The 23,508-nt window shown below is 41.0% G+C and overlaps 3 protein-coding genes across 5 annotated transcripts; 1 reads left to right on the plus strand and 2 right to left on the minus strand.

The window, feature by feature from the left end:
- Positions 1–644: 644 nt before the first annotated feature.
- LOC118365529 (ras-related protein Rab-3D-like) lies at positions 645–11,719 on the minus strand. Its single transcript, XM_035747813.2, has 5 exons — positions 11,422–11,719; positions 8,424–8,663; positions 2,664–2,782; positions 2,447–2,571; positions 645–2,239 (listed from the first exon to the last, which is right to left on the minus strand). The coding sequence occupies exons 2-5, from the start codon at positions 8,661–8,663 to the stop codon at positions 2,052–2,054; spliced, it is 672 nt and encodes a 223-aa protein (XP_035603706.2). The 5' UTR covers positions 11,422–11,719; the 3' UTR covers positions 645–2,051.
- A 2,807-nt stretch (positions 11,720–14,526) lies between these two features.
- On the minus strand, positions 14,527–16,829 carry LOC118365530 (transmembrane protein 205-like). 2 transcript variants are annotated; one of them, XM_035747814.2, is made up of 4 exons: positions 16,661–16,829; positions 16,058–16,166; positions 15,730–15,893; positions 14,527–15,551 (listed from the first exon to the last, which is right to left on the minus strand). In XM_035747814.2, exons 2-4 carry the CDS (start codon positions 16,155–16,157, stop codon positions 15,249–15,251), a joined length of 567 nt encoding a protein of 188 aa, XP_035603707.1. In that variant the 5' UTR covers positions 16,158–16,166; positions 16,661–16,829; the 3' UTR covers positions 14,527–15,248. The 2 variants fall into 2 exon arrangements, with proteins under 2 accessions (XP_035603707.1, XP_035603708.1); XM_035747815.2 differs by having other exon boundaries at positions 16,709–16,820.
- Positions 16,830–19,609: 2,780 nt separating this feature from the next.
- LOC118365533 (transcription elongation factor 1 homolog) lies at positions 19,610–22,347 on the plus strand. Of its 2 annotated transcripts, none has more exons than XM_035747818.2 (4): positions 19,610–19,766; positions 20,881–21,010; positions 21,122–21,192; positions 21,366–22,347. In XM_035747818.2, the coding sequence occupies exons 2-4, from the start codon at positions 20,895–20,897 to the stop codon at positions 21,428–21,430; spliced, it is 252 nt and encodes an 83-aa protein (XP_035603711.1). In that variant the 5' UTR covers positions 19,610–19,766; positions 20,881–20,894; the 3' UTR covers positions 21,431–22,347. The 2 variants fall into 2 exon arrangements, with proteins under 2 accessions (XP_035603711.1, XP_035603713.1); XM_035747820.1 differs by having other exon boundaries at positions 19,711–19,766; positions 20,865–21,010.
- The last annotated feature ends 1,161 nt before the right edge of the window (positions 22,348–23,508 follow it).

The following is a 23,508-nucleotide window of genomic DNA, read 5'->3' on the forward strand; positions in this document are numbered from 1 at the left end:
TACCTTCAGCAGCAGAAAGAAAAACACTATTTAAATACACTGACAAACAACACCCAGGAGAAAGCTTTACAACTTGGGCATAATGCAGATGTAATGTGGGTATAGTGTTTTTACACAGCTATAAAAGGTTAACAGTTAAGTCTCCAGTAAAATGTTTCACACCACAACGAGACCACTTCCTCGTGGTAGGAGATGAACAAGGGAAATCACTTGATACAAATCAGCCCGCTAATATCAAACAGCGAGTCAGCATCAGCTGTGCATCCAGGTGGATAAGTGTTTTTGTTTATAAGCAATGGGAGAGAGTAGGCGCTCATGAATACTTTTGGCGGGCTTTGACCCAACCCCTCAGCTTTAGCAGTGCTTTGGCGTGAAAACATAAGGCTGCTATCACGCCGAGACTGTGCCTGACCCTAACTGATGGCCAGTGAACAGTGTGGGGCTAGTGATAGGGAAATGGCAGTGTCTGTGAGTAACAGAGGACCAGTGAACAGTGTGGGGCTAGTGATAGGGAAATGGCAGTGTCTGTGAGTAACAGAGGACCAGTGAACAGTGTGGGGCTAGTGATAGGGAAATGGCAGTGTCTGTGAGTAACAGAGGACCAGTGAACAGTGAAATGGGGCTAGTGATGAACAGTGTGGGAAATGGCAGTGTCTGTGAGTAACAGAGGACCAGTGAACAGTGTGGGGCTAGTGATAGGGAAATGGCAGTGTCTGTGAGTAACAGAGGACCAGTGAACAGTGTGGGGCTAGTGATAGGGAAATGGCAGTGTCTGTGAGTAACAGAGGACCAGTGAACAGTGTGGGGCTAGTGATAGGGAAATGGCAGTGTCTGTGAGTAACAGAGGGCCGGAGAACAGGGAGATGCATGTCTCTCCAGTCCAGTTGGAGAGATGCATATTTTTTCTACTGAAGCCATCCAAGCAGTACAATGGAATGCACTGTACATGCTTTAGGTGCACCATTTGTCTTTCTGTTTAAGCATATGATATGGAAAATTAATTAGCATGGGTGTCATGCTTGGCCAATCACCTCGCTTTAATTAGGCTACTTCATAGACAGTAACTTAGATGTAAGAACAGTACAGTAAGATCATGCAAGTAATGCAGGCAGTTTACACTGGCACATCCAGATTACAGGACACTGTTGAAGCCTGGTGCAATCGGGTTGGAAAGTGTAAGAACAATGAGTAGGAAGGGAGCACAGAGGGGTGAGTGAGGACATGCCAGAGCAGATCACATGACGCGTGTCAGTGTCATTAGTGTTATACGACTTCCTCCCAGACAAACATCCTAGAGCACAACATTACTCTAACATTGTTTGGAGCAGAATCTCATACTTTTCACCTTCTCTTTCCCATAAGCAGTAGTGGTTAATTAAGAAAGTCTCAAAAATAGTAGTGCACAATTATTCTGAGGACATGGCAAAATTGCATCTTCAGTGTCACAGAGTAAAGCATGGAGGTCAGGGAAATAAGGAAGCAAAAGGCCAAAGCAGCAGAATAACTCAGTTTTGTGATTGTCTGGATGATGTCCTCTGATTTCATTAATTACAGTTACATCTAGATTTTGATCAAGGATATGACAGCAAAAATGTGGATTTTGTTTTTCAGGTTTTGGGGTGCTGTTTTCTGTCTGGTTTTGGATTCTGAGAAGTTTAGTCCAATGAATACATTCGAAGCAGAGCACCTAGCCAGGGGGCATCCAAAACAAAAGCACCTGCTCTGTTTGTCTTAAACTATTATATTTTCATTAATTAAACTCTGAACACAATGACCTAAAATAATGACCATGGGGTGAAGGCCACAGTACACAAGAGAGATGGGGCCTTTTCAGGGAATACAGAAACTAGAGCAGGGGATATGTGGGATAATGCTGGATGGACCGAGGGGAGGGGACCAATGGTTATCTCAGCTGGCTGCTTTATGGTTTTCACTGTAGTGGCTGTGTTAGGGGGTGTGAGACTGGGGTGTAGTTTGTGAGGTGTACTCTCTATACTTCACACACAGTGCCAGGGTTTGTTGTGGGGCTGTGAGGAGAAGTGAGGCGGGATTTAGCAGCCACAGCCCCCATGGTTCTCTGGAGGCGAGTCCTGTAGACTGGTGCTCCTGTGATTGGACAACAGGTTGGCATCTCCGCCCATGCTCTCGTTCATCTTCTCACAGATGACGTCTACCAGCCGCTCAAACACCTGCTTCACGTTGATGTTGTCCTTGGCGCTGGCCTCGAAGAACTGGAACCCTGTCAGACAGAGACAGGGAAATTGAGTAGAGTAATTACTTACTGTGGAGAGATTTCAAGAAAAGCAGATATTTAGACTTAAGTGTTCGGTGTCCCCTGTTATATCTGGGTGTAAGTGTGTTCTCATGAGGTCAGTATGCCGTGGTAGTGTGACCTCTTGGTGTATAGTCTTTGCGAAGACTGCATGCTGTCGTGGATACTACTCACCAAGATCTTCGGCCAGTCTCTGGCCTTCCTCTGTGGGGACGAGCCTGTCATCCTCCAGTTCACACTTGTTTCCCACCAGGATCACCTGTGCGTTGTCCCAAGAGTATGTCTTAATCTGAGTTGCCCTGTATGACCGAGGTGAGAGTAGACGAATGCACAGTCTGAGAAGGCAGCAGGGTCAATGTGGAAATGATGGAACCTTCTACCTTTTACTCACCAGTCCTGAACTGCGTTGAAGGAGTCCTGGTTGGTGATGTCATACATGAGCAGGAAGCCCATGGCTCCTCTGTAGTAGGCTGTGGTGATGGTACGGTAGCGCTCCTGTCCCGCTGTGTCCTGTGGGGAACATGATGGATGGTCATTCTTTACAGGTTGGGTTTGGGAACATGTTACATTATGTGGTATTTTGTGAGACCAGAAGGGGGCAATATTGACTAAGGCCTACAGACTTGAGATGCTAGAGGTGAGTATGTGTGTATACGCTTGTAAATATTCAGCAAATCTAGAAAAGACTACAATTAATAAAAATAAAAAATGTAAATAGAAAATTGATATTTGACATTAATAAAACATACTTCTGTGATAGGACAATTTAAAGAACAAGGCACTATCAGCCTAAACCTTCCCACCCAAAGCCACTGTCAACTTCAGACTATTAGAAATTAAAGTGTCAGATACATGATTAAACAAAGACTAATGTCTACTTTTGTCATGTCCATCTTGTCAAACAACAAACCCTGGCCCACGAACAAAAACCCAGTAAGAACACGGAGAGCTTCAGATGTCGATAACAGCTCTCTGGTGCCGCAGAGCTGTAGAGACCTGTTTATCTTACCTTTATTTAACTAGGCAAGTCAATTTAGAACAAATTCTTATTGTCAATGACGGCCTAGTGGGTTAACTGCCTGTACAGGGGTAGAATGACAGATTAGTACCTTGTCAGCTCAGGGATTTGAACTTGCAACCTTTCGGTTACTAGTCTAACATTCTAACCACTAGGCTATGCTGCCGCCCCTTTCAATTAAGTAGAGGTTGAGTGTGATGTCAGAGTTGCTTCCCTAGAAAAGGTTAAAGTCAAACAGGTGTGGGGGTTAAATTGGCACGGCAACGATCCTTGGCCGTCGCTTGGTAACCTGGCCTGGGTCCCTCATTTGCATTGGAGGACTTCACATCACTGAATAGTGGGGTGGGTGTTTTATGAATGTTTCATTAGGGCTAATAGTGTGCAGGGTAGTCAGCCCGAACAAACTGCCACCGATTTAGAGATTGCAAGAAATAGAGCTGTTCTCAACTTAGAGCAGGTGCCGGGCTAGAGAGACAAGTGCTCTGTAAGTGTGGGAGTCGGTGTATCCGCAGCGGTGTACTTCTGTTAAATTACCTTACCCAGAAAAAGAGTCTGCGTCATCTCAGGGTCATTTGTTTAATTTATGAATGAAAGATACCAGATGCATATCTTATCTGATATGTGCAGACATGATGGTCCTTCTGTAGCTCAGTTGGTAGAGCATGGCGCTTGTAACGCCAGGGTAGTGGGTTCGATCCCCGGGACCACCCATACGTAGAATGTATGCACACATGACTGTAAGTCGCTTTGGATAAAAGCGTCTGCTAAATGGCATATATTATTATATTATATATTATGATCAAATATTTGGCAGAGTAATGGATCTTACGGTAGCACTAACCAAATACACTGTCTCCACAACTATCTATCCACCAAGTAAAGAAAATAGTGTCCAAAAGCATATGCATGATAACAATAAGTGTAAAATGGTTTGGGGTCAGAGCCATTGATGTCACTAGGACCCTTCTCAGCATGCGTCACCTGGTCCTGCCGCCCAAACAAAGCAGGGACACAATCTAAGCCCTGGGCTTTGTGGTTCCGACACCAGGTGTGTCATTGTGCAGTTAACATATTGCCATGTGGTGTATCCTCCTAGAATAAACAGTATGGTTCAGGTTGAGGAAGTAGAACCATAATGGTTCTATAGAAGGCTTCAAATTAAACTAATTTTTAAAACCATGATAAAAAAAATATTTCAAGCCTTTCATGCCACAGACACAGAGGAAAGCTTGCAGCAGTGTGGACAGCGCACCACCTGTACACCCTTCATAGATTGGTGAGGCTCAGAGGGTTTGAGTGAAAACAGGGTGCTGCAGATTAAACGGCATCCAAATAGGGTTGTTCATTAACTGTACACTTGCTCTCGAAGGCAGGGCTCATTTATTGAACATGGTTGCTACTTCCACACCTCCAATGTATGAGGCAAACTGAGGAAGGTTTCATTCTTCTCTGATTTGAAAATCACTGGATGCTCATCGGATGGCATTCAGTGATCCCAGCCACCACTGACGACATTAAGCCAAATCACGTGTCCTAGGTGGTAACAGGGTCAGTGCGTCAGTCAGCTTGGTTTTGGTGTGTACATTGGTGTGGACACGGTTGCTGCTGATTCATCTTGATTGAATACAATACCATATAGGATGTTTGTCTTGTTTAAACAGCATTCACTGTACGTGGAAATAGTTTGCTTTGAAACACTTTCAGATGTCAGGGGACTAGGCTAAAGAGAAATAAATTGTAGAAATCTGGTAGCTCTGTAATTCAAGTATTTTCACAGAACCTGATATTGTTTCCCTCTAATTGGTCTTTTGACCAATCAGTTCAGCTTTGAAAAATATCTGATGTGAAAAGATCTGTGGTTGGTCAAAAGACCAATAAGTGGAAAATGGATAAGAATTGGTCTGCCTGTCCAAGCACAGCCTTAGTCTCGAAAGCATGTGGTACAAGCAGCAGCAACACATTGCAGTAGCTTGAGATGAGAAACCAAGTTTTCTGCAGAACATACAAGAGAGACAGAGGATAAAATCATTGGTGGAAAAAAAATACTCAATTGTCATACTTGAGTAAAAGCAAAGATACCTTAATAGACCTCTAGTGACTACCCATCCCGCATGCGGGAGAGTAATCATCGACTGACACTAATTAGCACAACGCAACGGACATAAATATTCCTAGAAAATATTCCTATTCATGAAAATCACAATTGAAATATATTGAGACACAGCTTAGCATTTTGTTAATCACCCTGTCATCTCAGATTTTCAAAATATGCTTTACAGCCAAAGCTAGACAAGCATTTGTGTACGTTTATCGATAGCCTAGCATAGCATTTTGTCCAGCTAGCAGCAGGTAACTTGGTCACGGAAATCAGAAAAGCAATCAAAATAAATAGTTTACCTTTGATGAGCTTCGGATGTTTTCACTCACGAGACTCCCAGTTAGATAGCAAATGTTACTTTTTTCCAAAAATATTATTTTTTTAGGCGAAATAGCTCCGTTTGTTCTTCATGTTTGGCTGAGAAATCGCCTGGAAATTGCAGTCACGAAAACACCGAAAAATATTCCAAATTAGCTCCATAATATCGACAGAAACATGGCAAACGTTGTTTATAATCAATCCTCAAGGTGTTTTTCAAATATCTATTCAATAATATATCCGCCGGGACAATTCGTTTTTCAGTAGGAAAATTGGAATAATGGCTACCTCTGTATTTTACGCGAGAGTCACTCTGGGAGCCATCAGGTGACCACTTGCGCAATGTAGCCGCTTACGGGTATTCTTCAACATAAATGCGTAAATCTACGTCACAATGCTGTAGACACCTTCAGGAATACGGAGAGAGAGTAATCTGGTTGATAGCCCATTCATTGCTCAATAGGGACGCAGCGCTTTCAACACATGAGGCACTTCCGGATTGGATTTTTCTCAGGCTTTCGCCTGCAACATCAGTTCTGTTATACTCACAGAAAATATTTTTACAGTTTTGGAAACTTTAGAGTGTTTTCTATCCTAAGCTGTCAATTATATGCATATTCTAACATCTTGTCCTGACAGAATTTCCCGTTTACTACGGGAACGTTATTTTTCCAAAAATGAAAATACTGCCCCCTAGTCACAATAGGATAATAGAAAATTACTGAAGTGAAAGTCACCCAGTAAAATACTATAGTGCCTTACGAAAGTATTCGGCCCCCTTGAACTCTGCGACCTTTTGCCACATTTCAGGCTTCAAACATAAAGATATAAAACTGTATTTTTTTTGTGAAGAATCAACAACAAGTGGGACACAATCATGAAGTGGAACGACATTTATTGGATATTTCAAACTTTTTTAACAAATCAAAAACTGAAAAATTGGGCGTGCAAAATTATTCAGCCCCTTTACTTTCAGTGCAGCAAACTCTCTCCAGAAGTTCAGTGAGGATCTCTGAATGATCCAATGTTGACATAAATGACTAATGATGATAAATACAATCCACCTGTGTGTAATCAAGTCTCCGTATAAATGCACCTGCACTGTGATAGTCTCAGAGGTCCGTTAAAAGCGCAGAGAGCATCATGAAGAACAAGGAACACACCAGGCAGGTCCGAGATACTGTTGTGAAGAAGTTTAAAGCCGGATTTGGATACAAAAAGATTTCCCAAGCTTTAAACATCCCAAAGAGCACTGTGCAAGCGATAATATTGAAATGGAAGGAGTATCAGACCACTGCAAATCTACCAAGACCTGGCCGTCCCTCTAAACTTTCAGCTCATACAAGGAGAAGACTGATCAGAGATGCAGCCAAGAGGCCCATGCTCACTCTGGATGAACTGCAGAGATCTACAGCTGAGGTGGGACACTCTGTCCATAGGACAACAATTAGTTGTATATTGCACAAATCTGGCCTTTATGGAAGAGTGGCAAGAAGAAAGCCATTTCTGAAAGATATCCATAAAAAGTGTTGTTTAAAGTTTGCCACAAGCCACCTGGGAGACACACCAAACATGTGGAAGAAGGTGCTCTGGTCAAATGAAACCAATATTGAACTTTTTGGCAACAATGCAAAACATTATGTTTGGTGTAAAAGCAACACAGCTCATCACCCTGAACACACCATCCCCACTGTCAAACATGGTGGTGGCAGCATCATGGTTTGGGCCTGCTTTTCTTCAGCAGGGACAGGGAAGATGGTTAAAATTGATGGGAAGATGGATGGAGCCAAATACAGGATGGAGCCAAATACAGGACCATTCTGGAAGAAAACCTGATGGAGTCTGCAAAAGACCTGAGACTGGGACGGAGATTTGTCTTCCAACAAGACAATGATCCAAAACATAAAGCAAAATCTACAATGGAATGGTTAAAAAATAAACATATCCAGGTGTTAGAATGGCCAAGTCAAAGTCCAGACCTGAATCCAATCGAGAATCTGTGGAAAGAACTGAAAACTGCTGTTCACAAATGCTCTCCAGCCAACCTCACTGAGCTCGAGCCGTTTTGCAAATTGTCATGCTTAAGTAAAGGTAAAAAATGACATACTATAAATCTATATAATCTATAATCCTTATATTAAGCAAACCCGATGGCATGATTTACAGAAAGCCAGGGGCACACTCCAACACTCAGACATCTTTTAAAAATGCAGTATTTGTGTGTAGTGGGTCCACCAAATGCGTTATATTGATAGGCGTGTGAATTGGACCATATTGTTGTCCTGACTGAGCATTCGAAATGTAATGTATACTTTTGGGTGTCAAGGAAAGTGTATGGTAGTAAAAAGTACATATTTTCTTTAGGAATAAAATGGAGTAAAAGTTGTCAAATATTAATTGTAAAGTACCCCCAAACAATAACTTAAGTAGTACTTCAAATTATTTTTACACAACTGTGTAAAATGCAAGGGCCTTGCAGATGAAAGTTGGTGATTGACCCACTATAGAATTATCAGCCATCCGTCAGAAAAACTCAATTCAATAGCAAAGGATTTGGCCTATGGATTTATATTCTGGTTTAATACAGAAGACAACTTTCCTCTTGATGGGATGTGTATGAGAGTCCACTATGATGGCAAAAATGTGGCACAAAGGTGGCAATCATGTTTTAGAGACCATAGCTGGCATGTGGGACAAAATGCATAAGGCTCACTCACCCATATCTGTAGCTTTATCCTTTTCTCATTGCGGAAAACGGTCTTGACCTTGAAGTCTATGCCCACAGTGGAGACAAAGGCTGAGGTGAAGGAGTCATCAGCATAGCGGAACAGGAAGCTGGTCTTCCCCACACTGCTGTTGCCAATGATCAGCAGCTTGAACATGTAGTCAAAGTTCTGGTCAGCCGCATCCTTCTGGGCAGGCTGCTGCTGAAGGCGAGAGTCATTCACTGACGCCATCTAGAAGGGAAGGCAGAGGTGTGAGAGGTGATACTACAGCTCAGGGTGAATTAAACACAATCATCAGGTTAGAGGCTCGTAAGTAAGCCTTTCACTGTAACCTGTTGTTGTCGGCGCATGTGACATAACATTTGATGAGTCTTTCAATTTCATACCAACAGTTGGTAGGTAAACTCAACAGGCCAGGCCCAGTCCCCTAAATTGTTATGATCCAGTAACGAAGGGTTGCGGGGAGTTTAGAACCTGCTCGTCATAGCTATTATGACTCAGTCACTTGCAGGCTGCAAGCATCTGCCACTGGGTATCAAGTTGCACACCATAAAGACCTTTTAGTGTCTGTCACTCGTTCCTAAAAGTGGGTGTAATGACTGCAAGGAATGGGCGTGAAAGGAGAGTCCATGGTCTCCCCCCTCGTCCTCAGCTGAACAATCAGGGCTGCACACCACAGCTTCCCTCTGATGAGGACTGTCTCCTTGGATACCGGTCCAGAACATAACCGCCAGGCCAATTAATGGGCCAGGCCAGCTAGCTCAGCATGTCCATCTTAAGATGTAGTGATATTTAACAACAAAGGGGAATGTAGAGGACGGTCCACAGACACTATTGTGGGGCAAAGAAAATCTGTTGTTGAAGCTGTATCGCTATGATTCCATGTTTGTGCCCACAGAGATTATAGGGGTGTGAGAGTGAGTCACTGCCCCTTACTTGTAACATGGGGGATGACCTGTGCGGTAAATGTGTTAAATATGGCAAATGCATGATGTACAGGCCAAAACGATTTTGTAAAGATTCTGTACAAAAGGCAGGTCTACTATAATCCCCTATCACATGGCACCAATCACACTTTCATCTGACCATTGCTTTGCGGGTCTGAAGTCATTGGATCATAGGTCCCACACTGTGTACAAAGAATATGCGGGAAACCCATTGGATCAAATGTTGTTTTCCCCTCAGAACGTAAGCCTACTAAATCCTGGTCACATCATGCACATTTACACTGTGGCTTAAGAAGTCTTTAAGGCAAAATAATATTTGGGGAAACTGTTTTTCTACCCTAAATCTGTGACAACTGTTGTGCTGCTGAGGCAATGAGTAGCCTATAATATCACTCAATTCAATATCCAATAATAATATTATATAATCCAGCCCAATGCTGCAGTCATACTGTCCAAATTATTCTAAGATATTAGAGACCAAAGTCACTGAATGATGAAGTGTTGAGAAACACATTGCCAAAAGTCTTTGTGGACAAGTAGCATTAGATCACTTTGACCAGGGGGTGATGAATTTAAAACTGGCATGCCACCATCTGCCACAATAATCGGGTACATCTCTGACGGGACAGATTTTACATCACTGTCATCACAGAACAGGCCTCCACTTAGTAGAGTTGAAATGGGAGTCGTTTTTTAATGCATTGGAGAAGCATTAGTTCTGTAAAACAAATAGAGGCCATTATGGTGAATAGGCCTAGTGTGGTCTCTCAGCTGGCACTGTTTGCAGAGTAAGGTCCCTGGCTGTTATAGGAAATTAACTCTTGGTTGGCAGTTGTCTGTTCCCTATTAAAGAATGGTCGTAAACACAGGTGAAGGAGGTAGGTTAGTAAATTGTAGTGGTTTCAGTATACCTGGACAAACTCAAATGAATAGCACAATAAGTAGGCCGATACTTTTGTGTCAACTCACTCACTCACTCACTCACTCTACCCATCATATTGAAAGTTGTCAAGTGTCCATTCTCCATCTCTATAAGCCCTTGATCATGACTCTCAGTTTCATGACATTACACATAAGTTATTGGACATCTTCTGTATGGGGGAGTTTTGTTAAGAGCCCCGATGCTCAATCTGAACATTAACAAGCGTCTGTTTTGGAAGCATAAGGATCTTATTTTTCATACCAGTGAGAAATCATTTAAAAAGGTTGAATTGATACACCTTGATAGGGTTAGTGTCAGTGGAGGACGACTCATAATAATGGCTGGAAAGGAGTGAATGGCATTAATCACATGGAACCTATGTGTTTGATGCATTTTAACCATTCCACTCCAGCCATTAGCACGAGCTTGTCCTCCCCAATTAAGGTGCCACCAACCTCCTGTGGTTAGTGTTCCCACAAGGCCATATCTCCATGTAACAGAGCTTGTTTACTGAAGATAAGAGGCGACCACCTGTGCTAATTAGCCATGGAGCGTGTTCTGAACACCTGTATGTAAGCGTAACTCGGGATGTATAGTTTTGTCAGATGGAGGCACCCATAGCTGCATAGATCTGTGCATTTTTTTTTTTTTGAAGGATTCTTTCTCGCTAATGCAAAGGCCACATAGCAAGCGATGATTTGACGTTTCAAAACGTTGAAACACAGCGTTGGGATTCTAGTTCACATGAGGTAGTCATGGATGACGCTAATGGCTGAAAACTGTAGGGAGAAGGCACATGCCGCCTAGAGTGTGACCGCTATATATATATATATATATATATGATATAAAACTGCCAAAGTAGACACTATACAGAGAATGCGGGTGAAGAAAATCCGTCCGTACATCAAATCGCACCAGGTGCTCGAGCCTCGAGGATTAATTGGCGATGACTCGAAAACCTGTTGTCACATTATAGAAACATGTACAACTAAGTCCAGTGTACATTACATAGAGTTAAGTAAACGAGAATACAATGCCCAGCAAGTTATTTATATTTGTACATGAAGGAAGCTGGACAAAGGCGCAGAAAATATTTACAAAACTTTTTCCAACCACTTACCTAATCTATGGAAAAGGAAATTATTTGACTTTAACCTTCAATGTTATTTCCTTTCAAGTGAAGAGTGAAAGTTCCCTAGGGTCTTCCAACAACCTGAATTCTCTTTCCGCCCACGGCTTTCTGCCTCACCGTTTTCCTCTGAGCGTTTGCGGAATAGAACAGGCAGCTCCCGGATCTCGTTTGTGTACAAAGGAGCACCCACCCTTCGAGAGCGCAGCAGTCAGTGTAGTGGCCACCTCACACGACAGTATTCACACAGCTATAATCTCTCACACACTTCCAGAGAGCAAATTTCCTGTACTTTATGATCCCTCACTCAGCTCTAGCCTGTTTCGAAATAAGAATTTTCACAAATCAAGGCAGCATATATAGTATGTTTGTGTTTGACTTATGTTAATGTGTATTAAATTGTTGAAGAAAATAGGGAATACTCTCAGCTGGGTCAGTCTTCTGATCTGAATTTTGAAGATGCTTTGCAGTCTGCCAACCTCATAATTTATTAAGTATAACTCAACATTTGATAATGCAGAGTTGCAGATCACTAGAAATACACTAATGAGATCACTGGGTTTAGATTCTAAAATGTTGTGTAAGTTAATATTTTCGTACAGATATGGTAAGCCAACTTTGTAAAAGCATCCACCAGTTAATAAATCAGAATTATTTCCGTGAGTGAATAAGTGTACATCCTTGACACTTCCTGGTCTTTTAGACCATGGTTTCCCAAACTCGGTCCTAGGGCCCCCTTTAGGTGCATGTTTTTGCTCAAGCACTACACGGCTGATTCAAATAATCAAAGCCACCACGGCTTTGATGGTTAGTGCTAGGGCAAAAAATAAAATGTGCACCGAGTTTTGGAAATCCTGTTTGACACTAGCACATAGTCACTACTTAGGAATTCCAGAAATCAGCAGTGTGTGAAATGTTTTTTCTACTACTGCACATGAAGGGTACTTTGTTTTCTAGTTCACACGGCTTACTTCTAGCAGCACCATACCAACACCACCAGTTTGTGGCTCATTGACCTGCTGTGGTATCTGGGTAATGTAACATGGGGAGTGAATGAGTTTGGTTGTGGTGTACCTGTATGTCTGTAGATAATTTGGTATTTTCCTTTTTTTGAAAAGTAAACAAAGAAATTACAGAATTGGTGGCCTGGTTTACCTCTAATTACATAGGGAGAGATTTCTCTTGAAATCTCTCCTAATCAGAGAGTAGGTGAATTTGTGCTGCTGGAGTTCAAAGAATGCTATTTCCTGGTGCCACTTAAGCCTGACTGACAAGGCTCATCTCAAGAGGAAGTCTTTCCTTCTGAGCCAAGAGGAGTGGCCCAGACTGCTGAGAGACATGAAGTATAGGCATGATAAGGAATCTAAACAAGATATCCTATGACACTGTCACTCTCTTTCCATTTTAAATGGTTTCATCATGATGATTTATGCAGCAGTAGTTTGTGTCGGGGGGGTAGGGTCAGTTTGTTATAGTAGTACTTATCCTGTCTTATCAAATCAAATGTATTTATATAGCCCTTCGTACATTGTTCACCCTCCCACTCCTGGGCCAGACTACACTCAATCATATGACCCACTGAAGAGATGAGTCTTCAGTAAAGACTTAAAGGTTGAGACCGAGTTTGCGTCTCTGACATGGGTAGGCAGACCGTTCCATAAAAATGGAGCTCTATAGGAGAAAGCCCTGCCTCCAGCTGTCTGCTTAGAAATTCTAGGGACAATTTGGAGGCCTGCGTCTTGTGACTGTAGCGTACGTGTAGGTATGTACGGCAGGACCAAATCAGAGAGATAGGTAGGAGCAAGCCCATGTAAAGCCCATGTAGGTTAGCAGTAAAACTTTGAAATCAGCCCTTGCTTTGACAGGAAGCCAGTGTAGGGTGGCTAGCACTGGAGTAATATGATACTTTTTTGGGGTTCTAGTCAGGATTCTAGCAGCCGTATTTAGTACTAACTTAAGTTTATTTAATGCTTTATCCGGGTAGCCGGAAAGTAGAGCATTGCAGTAGTCTAACCTAGAATTGACAAAAGCATGGATTAATTTTTCTGCATCATTTTTGGACAGAAAGTTTCTGATTTTTGCAATGTTACGTAGATGGAAAAAAGCTGTCCTTGAAATGGTCTTGATATGTTCTTCAAAAGAGAGATCAGGGTCCAGAGTAACGCCAAGGTCCTTCACAGTTTTATTTGAGACGACTGTACAACCATTAAGATTAATTGTCAGATTCAACAGAAGATCTCTTTGTTTCTTGGGACCTTATCCAGTGTCCTATGTGAATTTAAGTATGCTCTCTCTAATTCTCTCTTTCTTTCTCTCTCTCGGAGGACCAGAGCCCTAGGACCATCTGACATGATGACGCCTTGCTGTTCCCAGTCCACCTGGCCGTTCTGCCTTATTATTATTCGACCATGCTGGTCATTTATGAACATTTGAACATCTCGGCCATGTTCTGTTATAATCTCCACCCGGCACAGCCAGAAGAGGACTGGCCACCCCACATAGCCTGGTTCCTCTCTAGGTTTCTTCCTAGGTTTTGGCCTTTCTAGGGAGTTTTTCCTAGCCACCGTGCTTCTACACCTGCATTGCTTGCTGTTTGGGGTTTTAGGCTGGGTTTCTGTACTGCACTTTGAGATATCAGCTGATAGGGCTATATAAATAAATGTTATTTTTGATTTGCCACTGTAAACTAACTATTCTGAGTCAAAATCTCAACCTTGTAGTTTGACATTAACAGTAATAAAGATACATACATGCATGCAGCTAAAACAACCAGACTAGAAGCCTTTTCACTCACTCTGAAACACCATTAGTTTTGGGTTCTGTCCAGTTATCCATTAGTGATATTTTAACTTTATTAAGACATCATCCCTCTCCTCCCAGGCTTGCCAGCAAAGCACTGGTCGGTCCATTTATTCAAAGCTGTTTAAAAACAAAGTGATGTCCATCACAATAATGAAGTTAGAACCAGTCTGTTCCAAGAGGTGGGCACTAACTGTGTGGTCTGGTCTCAATATGTTGCATGTTATTGACCCAGTATTGCACCTGATTTTCCAAAGAAAATGCTCAAACTGTAGGAGTGCATTTCCTGATTCCATCAAGGGTAACAACTCAAACTGAACTTTATTTTTTCTTGTTTCAACATAAAAAATGACTTAATATTATTGGTGCTATTGAATTCATTATTTTTAGGAATTTCCATAATTGTGATTTATTCACAGTACATAATTCTGTGCATCAACCCTGAGCTAAATGTTATATTGTTAAAAAATATCTGCCTAATGATTGTAAAAATAAATGTTCTGCAGACAGTACCCTCTAGTGGAAGTCATAAGCAATACAATGTCCCATCCTTTATCCCATCAGAAGCTTGTGCTTTTCAAAAAAAAAAATGTATCTTCAAGTTCTGTGTAAGTGTTAAACCTCCGTTTTAAGACCAGAAATAAGTTGACATTGTGTGCTGTTTTCTATTGACAGGTGAAACAATTAGATTAAAAAGGTACATTTAAAAAAACATGGTTAAGCGTTGTTTGAGGGCCGTATGCATCAAGCGTCTCATTTGGAGTGCTGAACTAAGATCCATATGTAATATGCCTAAAGCTGCATTTACACAGGCAGCCAATTCTGATATTTTCCCCCACTAATTGGTCTTTTGACCAATCACGTCTTTTCAGATTTTTTCCAGAGCTATGTAATAATATTTGTGATTTAAAGGCAAAAATCCTACATCAGCACTCCTACTCTGAGACATTTGATACATGCATCCTCTCATTGACAGACAATATGAAAACCTGTCACCAAACACCACATATACACAATCTCTAAATGGTGTGTAAATTGAGAGCTGTGTACACTATGTTGGTGGTTGTGCAGATAAAGCCAATCAGGTTGCATAGGTTGGACAGGCCATGATAGTGGCCAAAGGTGCTCTTGTAGGCCTTGTACTTGGGGTCCTGCTCCCTGAGTTTGGCGTAGGCTTCCCTCTGGCTCCCTATCCCTATTTGGTTCCCCAGGCCATGCTCCTGCTCCACCTCCCGCAGCTTGAACATGACCTCTGTGGCAGACGGGCCAAACCACTGTGCGTTTAGACCTGCCATGATGACTGCCACAAAGTACAGGGCCATCTATAGGGGAAGAACATTTTTTATTCAGAATTGTCAATAACATAGGTGACGTCTATAATGTAGATACAACCATTATCTAAATCGGAAATAATCTTAACATTTTGATTGCACAATCTGTAACGCTTCACCAGTACAGATTGAATCCTGCCCTAAATTACAAAACAGAATGTGATATAACCTGCAGGCTTTCGTGCCAATCCAGCAGCTCTCTGGGGTGGTAGACTGCATACACAGCCAGGCTGACAAAGTTGCTGCCCAGTAAGCAATAGAAATAGACAGGGAACAGCTTGCTTTGCACCAGCCCAAAGGTGTGCAGTGTTACCTGCTTCACCAGTGTAAAACCTGTGGGTGGGAAAAGAGATAATGTAAGTGAGAGAAATGGAGAGCCAAATACAGTGCCTCAAATTCTTAATTTTAACTTTTGATATGCCACTTCAAGTGTTAGCAAAACCCTACAATCTAACAGATTTCCTCTGCTCATCCTCTATCGATCCCAATATCATCACCTGCTATAAAGGAGACCCACAACTGCATTCCCCATGCGAAAGACAGCACCAGCAGGTGCAGCACTTTCACCAAATCTGTAGGCTCCCCTTCTGTGACCATGGTATTAATCTGGGGGACAAAAATAGAAAAAGTCCCAGATAAATGTTAGCAAGCAAACCAGATAATGAAACGTATTCATTTACAGCATTGGGGACATAAAACCCCCCAAAAACATCCCCACCCAAAATCACGAATTCAACAAAGACCTTTTGAAACCCCCTTAAAACAGCATAATTTGAAGTGGTCCGTTTACACGCGCAGCTTGATTAGCATGCAAGTGATAGAGGCTTCGAGAGATAAGAGTTCTGACCTGTTTACTAAGACTAATACTTCAAAGTTGGATAGCTAGCTAACAAAACATCTAAAAATGATACTGTTGAGGATTAAATACTTAATTCAATATCACATTTTGGGAATTGGAAACCATGAGTGGAATGGCATTTGTCAGATAAACTACAAATGTCGCTAGCACAACCCATAGTAACTCGCTTGCTAGGTGAGTTACACAACTGCGCGCATGTAGTGTTGCAGTGCATTCCAAAGAGAGGAAAGTGGCTTCTTACTTGTTTGTCTTCTTTTTTCCTTCCAAAAATCTACTGAAAAATAACTACCTGGATGTGGTATGTTGACTGAAGGGGAACACTCTTTTCGCAACTACCGTTGATCGAACACTAGAACAACACTTCCTCTCTCAAACGTCAATTGCCATTAACCACGCCCCCCAAGCAATATCTACAAATCACATTATCACAAAATACATATTACGTTAAATTATAACCCACAAACCAATTATCAATGAGATAGAACGTATCCCCGCCTTGTCATTGTGACACCGTTTTTTTCCACCCACTTACAATTAACTTAGCTCAGGCCAGTTGACATGGAGGACAAGAGGGCCTTGGTGAGTAGAAAACACATTTGGCACTCAATGTCATACAGTACCAAAATAGTTTGTTAGAATGATTTTTCAATACAATGTCGATTGTTGTTTCAGTGTGAACCACCGCCCCTTCCCGCTGAAGGTGTGTAAGTGTTATTGTGTCAATGTGATCATCAGAAAGTAACATAACTTGACAATGCCTGGTGTAATACTGCATGGTCATTGTTCACTGACTTTCTTGAGTTGTCTTCTAGTAGCAGGAGGTGAATCTCAGGAGTCTCTCCGAGATGTGGAAAGAATTAGGTCAGAGGTTGAAACACAAGCCAAGGTGACTAAATGCTTCCTGTAGAATGTTGTATTCTTCCCATATTCACGATTGTCTACTGTTTTATTTGATGGGTTATATTGGTTACTGTTTTATTCAGGGGATATTGTTTCAATTAATATTTGTTGTTTTGTAGACGATTGATTCCCTGTGCCAAACTCTGTCCATGCAAGAGGCAGAGAGAACCCAGAATCTCAATACCATGGCAGTCCTTCAATGTAAAGGAGGACACAACACAATCATGCCTGAAACACACCTGACTCTTGATTCCCTGATTATTATTATTTTTTGAATGCATGGGTTACTCTTTACTTGAGTTGAACCCTCTGTCATAAGGGCTAAATAGCACTGTCATAACAATGACTTAAATATGACATAAACTGTCCTCCTGTCCTCGTTCCTCCAGCCGAGGTGCACCATTTGGCTGCACATGTTGCCGCCCAGCACTTTTGAGGGCCTAGGCTGTGAGGTCTCCACTGAGCTCCACTACCTGCGCACTCTCCTGTCCCACTCTCCCACTTTCCCTGCTCCTGTCCTACTCTCCAAGCCCCCTGCTCCAGCACTCACCCCTCAGATATCCAGAGGCAGGCTGCCATCAACCACATCTCTCAGGAACTCTACCACAGGTAGATCTGGATAAGGCAGTCTGGAGTGTGGTGTGGTGGGGATACTTTGGTGAACTACACTTGCATGATGATAAGTAGACTTTAGCTCAGTGGGATAATGCAGTAATAACATGTAATTCCCTCTCCATATTTTCTGTGTATGTTGTCAGTTTCTTCAGTCGAAGAGTCCTGTGGGAGCAGATTGCTGAGCTAAGGGAGGAAGTCCACAACTTTCATGGCCTGTTTAGCAAGTTTGATTTTATGTTTTTCAGAACAAGACCCCCTTCCATGATGTTGTTCTAATGGAGCCTTTTTATAAACCTTACTCAAGTTTTCCTTTCCTTTTTAGAAAAACTAAGAGACGAAACTATGCGCAGATTGACAGAGAAATACTGCAAATATTATAAGAGCCCAGAGCTCACATTTCTCTCCCCCAAATCACTTTGACATTAATGATTTCACTCATCAAACAAATTATACAAACTTTACACTTGAAACAATCTTCTGAACTATACATGGATTATAATGATTTGGACTGCTGAAGCTTATCTCATGTTATGTGACATGTTCTGGAATATACATCTCCATTTTCAGTGCTTGGAGAGGATGATTGACAGCTATTAGATGAAGGACGACATACTCAAACTGCAGAGGTCTCAGGAAATGCTCAGGTCAAATTTAAGGTGAAAGTTCTGGGGTGAGGTTAGAGTAGACGAGCATGGCAAGCAATCTGACAGACTGCTATTCCTAAAGGAATTATGATGATGCATCCTTATAACAAGTGTTCTCCCCTAGGTCAGATGTTTCTGAGTTACAGAATAAGCTTCAAACTATAACAATATCGAAAGGCAAGGCTCCCAATAAAACGGGTAAGATATCTGGTAATTAACTTTCTGTTGATCTACAAAAGATACAGCATTTGCATTGAAATAAAAAGTGTGTTTTTCTGTTAGCTGAGATCAGTTTTCATTGCTGTGTGCATGGTCTCTTGCATCGCATACTAGGCCTAACTGAACGAATAGGACAGAGGGTTATGCCATCCGATTCAGATTCAGGCAAAGTGGAACGTGCCAAAGGAATGACACCAAAGATCAAAGTGGAAATCAATGTGTCTGCCAGGTAAATGAAAGCACACAAATAACATTCTTTGCTGTTTCTCATCTATTACTGACAACAGTAATTCATGTTATCATCTAATTAATGAGCACACTTAAATTGATATATATGTTATAAGGGTAACCACATTACAAGTGAATTCTTCATTTAGTCTCTGTTGCAGAAGGAAATAAAGTTCATAGCTGGAATCCTCAATCTATCTTTTGCCCTACCTTGTCTCACTGCCAAATAAAATCAAATGTGTTCTACACTGACAATTATTTTCTGTTTGAGCTTTGTGCATTCAACACAATTCTTTATCAATAATTCAGGTAAAAGGCTGTTTTCTTTCCATCAATATTTATGTACTGTAGACTATTAAATACAGGAGGTTGGTGGCACCTTCATTGGGGAAGACAGGCTCATAGTAATGGCTGGACAGAATACATGATATGGTAATCAAACTCATTAATACATTATTTCCATGTGTTTGATACCCTTCAATTTATTCCATTCCAGCCATTATTATGAGCCGTCCTCCCCTCAGCAGCCTCCTGTGGTAGACTGCATAATCAATGTATATATTGTAATTATTTTGGGATTGTATCAAAGAGGTTTATAAATTCTGAGAGGCGGGTTGATAATTTGTTTGACCAATGATAACCCTAAAAAACGCCTTAATCTTCCAATCAGATGAAAGAGTTCAGAATAATTTCCGGATACAATTTCTATTTGTTAGCGTCATTACTTGGGTCACTTATCTGGTAAGAAAATGCTTAATCCAGCGGGGTTTATTATATGGCTAACATGCAAACAACTAAATTATACATTCAGCACGATTTTTAAATTACATGTGTGATTCTCCTATTTAAAAAAAATGTGCATAGCTAGCATATTACAAATCCAGCGTTAGTTAGCTAACACAAGCTAACTTTGTTTTCCTCGCGCTCTAACGTTACAAGCTATTACTATCTAGCTGCCTCTTCAGAAATCATCCCAAAATAAACGGTTCATGCAATTAACAATATTGTTGGAAATGGACTTGTAGAATTTGCAGGACGTTTTGTATAAAAGGCAACATTGTTGAGCTCCTATTTTATAGCTGCAAGCTAAAAACAAAAAAGTCCATGCGCGATGGCGGGGAATTTAGCTACTACACTCTTGTGTAGTGTGAACATGGCCCCAACAAGAGAAAAGTAACGTTAATCATCGACATCTGAATACATGATTTGAAATATCATTAGAATTTATGTGGAAAATACGGTTAAAAATATGTTTGTTTACACAAGCGTGATGTATTAGCTCGCACATGCGTACTAGCAGATGGTCTATAGCGGCAGAATATTGATGCATTTATAACATCTCGTACATTTCCAAATAGGGGCATAGGGCTGGGGAAAATAAACGCACCTCCAACTCGTAATTACTAATGGGAAACCTCTCTGTCACCCCTGTGCTCCAATTTGCTCTACTGCCCATATGATGAACTCTGTCTCTGACATCAACTACTAAGGCCAATACATCGATAACAGCAATTTCAGCAATTCAATTCAACAACAAAACATGATTTATAAAAGTGTTATTATAACACTAATATGTATGAGCATGAAAGCTGTACTTTTTCGTTCATGGTTGACACAGCTTGTTTGCCATTAACCGGCAATCAGCATTCTCAACTAGTTCAAAGCACATGAACCCACACATTAGTTGGTCCCAGTTTACAAGTAGTATTTTTCAAAATTACGAGATGAACGCAGCATGACTCTGCCCAAAATCAAATGAATATCAGCACCATACACTAGCTATAATATATGCTAGCTAACACGATTGACCTAATTATTAATTGAATTTGAAAAATGTAGCTATTGTATTTTACAGGTTATACATCGAGAATGGGACGCCGAAAGTCAAAGAGGAAGCCACCTCCCAAAAAGAAACTGACGGGTAACTTGGACACCCAATTCACCTGTCCCTTTTGTAACCACGAGAAGTCCTGTGATGTCAAAATGTAAGTTGTGTTGAACAGTATATGGTCTGGCTGTAAAATATGATCACTGATTACATGTTGATACATATCCTAACACCCTATCCAAATGCACATTTAATTTTATTTTTTCAGGGAACGCACTCGAAACACAGGGATAATATCGTGCACCGTCTGCTTGGAAGAATTCCAGACTCCCATTACTTGTATCCTTTTGATTCTTTGATTGGATCACTATATTCACTTATCTACACACCATATAGCTCACAGATTGGCTTGTGTATTTGTAAAATAAATAAATATATATAAATAACAAATAAATGCAATGTCTTTACAACTGTACCTCCCAAATGAACTTTTCCTTGACATTTGTCCCCAGATCTTTCAGAACCAGTGGATGTTTACAGTGATTGGATAGATGCTTGCGAAGCAGCCAATCAGTAGGTGATGTCCCCCTGACTATTCCTGTCTGACCTCACCCCTCATTCCCTATGATGGGTCACATATCTCTGGCTGGGCCAGGGCCTTGTCAAGTAGTGACTGTGGAGAACAAACAAAGACAGATAACACATCTGTGAAATCTTCAGTGTCTACACACTAATGGATTTGATATGAAGAAAGATACACTTCCTGTCTTCCCTCTCTGTGGCAGGGTGGGATCTGGGTAGGGCAATGAAATGTCCCAATGGTCCTGATCTTTGAGAATCCCACTAAGTTTCAAACCACCTCATCATTTGTTATGTTTTACAGGTAAGCCTGTTGGTGGATATGTCTTTAGACTTTCCCAAGCTGCCATGTACCCCTTTAATGGTAGGTTACATTTGTAAAAATGTAAAAGGGGTGATTCTGTAGTTTTTTGTTTGATGTCATGATTTTTATTTCAATTATGTTTTTTTTTGTATGGGAATGACTTGATCAATAAACACATCAATGTAATTCACACCTAACTGCATCTGTCACATACCGCTGAAATGGTTCAAATATCTAGAACAAATATGAATGAAAACTCATCTCACATGGCCTGGTGGCAAGTTTTGCACTCACAACCCAAATTAAATAATTGTAATTTTGATGTGATTTATTGTATTGCAGCTAATTTCATTGTAAGTGAAAGCCAAATAAATACAAGATTTTCAGAATACTGAACAATTGATAGTCTGAACAACATTGACACACATTTTTAGACCAGAGGGTAATATTGCCAATTGTATTTTGGCTAGGCACGGTTGGCTCTCATTCTAAACTAAAAATATTTTCTTAATGCACAACTGACTTTGTATACAGCTATTGGACATGTGACGATACAGAATAAGTTAGGTGCTTTAATAAAAGACACCTCTTGGGGCACACTTAAATCTTTACCTTAAATCTGTGGAATGTAGTTTTTTTTTTCAAATGTTAAAGGGATTTCAAAACACTAGATGGCACACTAATGTAGGGGGGAAAAATGCAATATGGCCTTCAGATTATGAGCTCAGCATCAAACAACGTTCCTTTTAAAGTATTAAGCCTTCAAAAGTTTGACAAATCATCACTATAAATTTCCAGAGGTCAGAACCTCAGGGGGGACTCCTATTTAAAAACACATCACAATACCACCCAGTAACCGATATCAAGACCTTTCAAATGTATCTTAAAGGGATAGTTCACCCAAATGTAAAAAATGTTGTTTTCCTTTCTGTAAGGAATCTATGAACAAGTTATAACCAATCCATGCTTTGTACATGAGCATGCAAGGCATAGAGATGTGATCTGTGGAACATTCCAGGTGCAACACAGGAAGTGTCTGATCTTAAACAAACCTCTTAGCAAGCAAACAAGCCTGCTTTTCAAAGGTTTGGTCAAGCATGCACAGTTTAATGTTTAAACCATTAGCAGCTGTGTTAGGATACATTATCCCGAGCATAAATATGTTGCAGACTAATGCTATTCATTTGCGACTGCTGGTACCAGGTGATTACTTAATGAATCCACAGAATGACTGTCACATCTTGCAGTGCTCAAAATCACATTACATTCAAGATCTGCGGTGGGTACCCCATATCATGTAGTAGTTAGTGATACAGGGTCTGCTGTATTGAGCTATGACTAAGTGGACGTTAATTAGACCGTTATCTCGTGTATAACAGTGTGCAGATGTTATGGCTCTCAATGACCTGACTTATCCGCCATCTTCTAGTCATAAACAATTCTATCCATGTACATATTCAACAAGGTGATGCAAAGTGCAAATAGCGCAGCAATATATTAAAGCTGTGTGCCATGGAAACTATAGAGGGATTATAACTTGTCTCATGCAAACTGGCCTATATGACATCCACATGAACATAGCTGACAATGGCTAAAATTTCATCTGCATTGTATACCACTAATGAAGTATGCGAGACGTCTTGAATACTGTTTATAATACTACAAATATTAAAATCGATGGTCTTTTCACGATGCCTTTAGGGGCTCACATTAATTCAAGTATCAGGTTTGAGAACCCTACTACTGATCTTCTAATGATTTAAAGAATACTA

The sequence above is a fragment of the Oncorhynchus keta genome, chromosome 5, assembly GCF_023373465.1.
Source record: "Oncorhynchus keta strain PuntledgeMale-10-30-2019 chromosome 5, Oket_V2, whole genome shotgun sequence".
Classification (NCBI taxonomy): domain Eukaryota; kingdom Metazoa; phylum Chordata; class Actinopteri; order Salmoniformes; family Salmonidae; genus Oncorhynchus; species Oncorhynchus keta.

Bases quoted from the DNA above. Each gene is read 5' to 3' on its own strand.
- LOC118365530 (XM_035747814.2), bottom strand. From the start codon at position 16,157: ATGGTCACAGAAGGGGAGCCTACAGATTTGGTGAAAGTGCTGCACCTG. The intron at 15,894-16,057 runs GTGATGATATTG...TCCCACCCACAG, and splicing joins GTGGGTCTCCTTTATAGCAG to GTTTTACACTGGTGAAGCAG. The intron at 15,552-15,729 runs GTTATATCACAT...CTTCCCCTATAG, and splicing joins ATTGGCACGAAAGCCTGCAG to ATGGCCCTGTACTTTGTGGC.
- LOC118365533 (XM_035747818.2), top strand. From the start codon at position 20,895: ATGGGACGCCGAAAGTCAAAGAGGAAGCCACCTCCCAAAAAGAAACTG. The intron at 21,011-21,121 runs GTAAGTTGTGTT...TTATTTTTTCAG, and splicing joins AAGTCCTGTGATGTCAAAAT to GGAACGCACTCGAAACACAG. The intron at 21,193-21,365 runs GTATCCTTTTGA...ATTTGTCCCCAG, and splicing joins ATTCCAGACTCCCATTACTT to ATCTTTCAGAACCAGTGGAT.
- LOC118365529 (XM_035747813.2), bottom strand. From the start codon at position 8,663: ATGGCGTCAGTGAATGACTCTCGCCTTCAGCAGCAGCCTGCCCAGAAG. The intron at 2,783-8,423 runs GTGAGTGAGCCT...TGTTCCCCACAG, and splicing joins GGATAAAGCTACAGATATGG to GACACAGCGGGACAGGAGCG. The intron at 2,572-2,663 runs GTGAGTAAAAGG...TCGGTCATACAG, and splicing joins TTCAACGCAGTTCAGGACTG to GGCAACTCAGATTAAGACAT.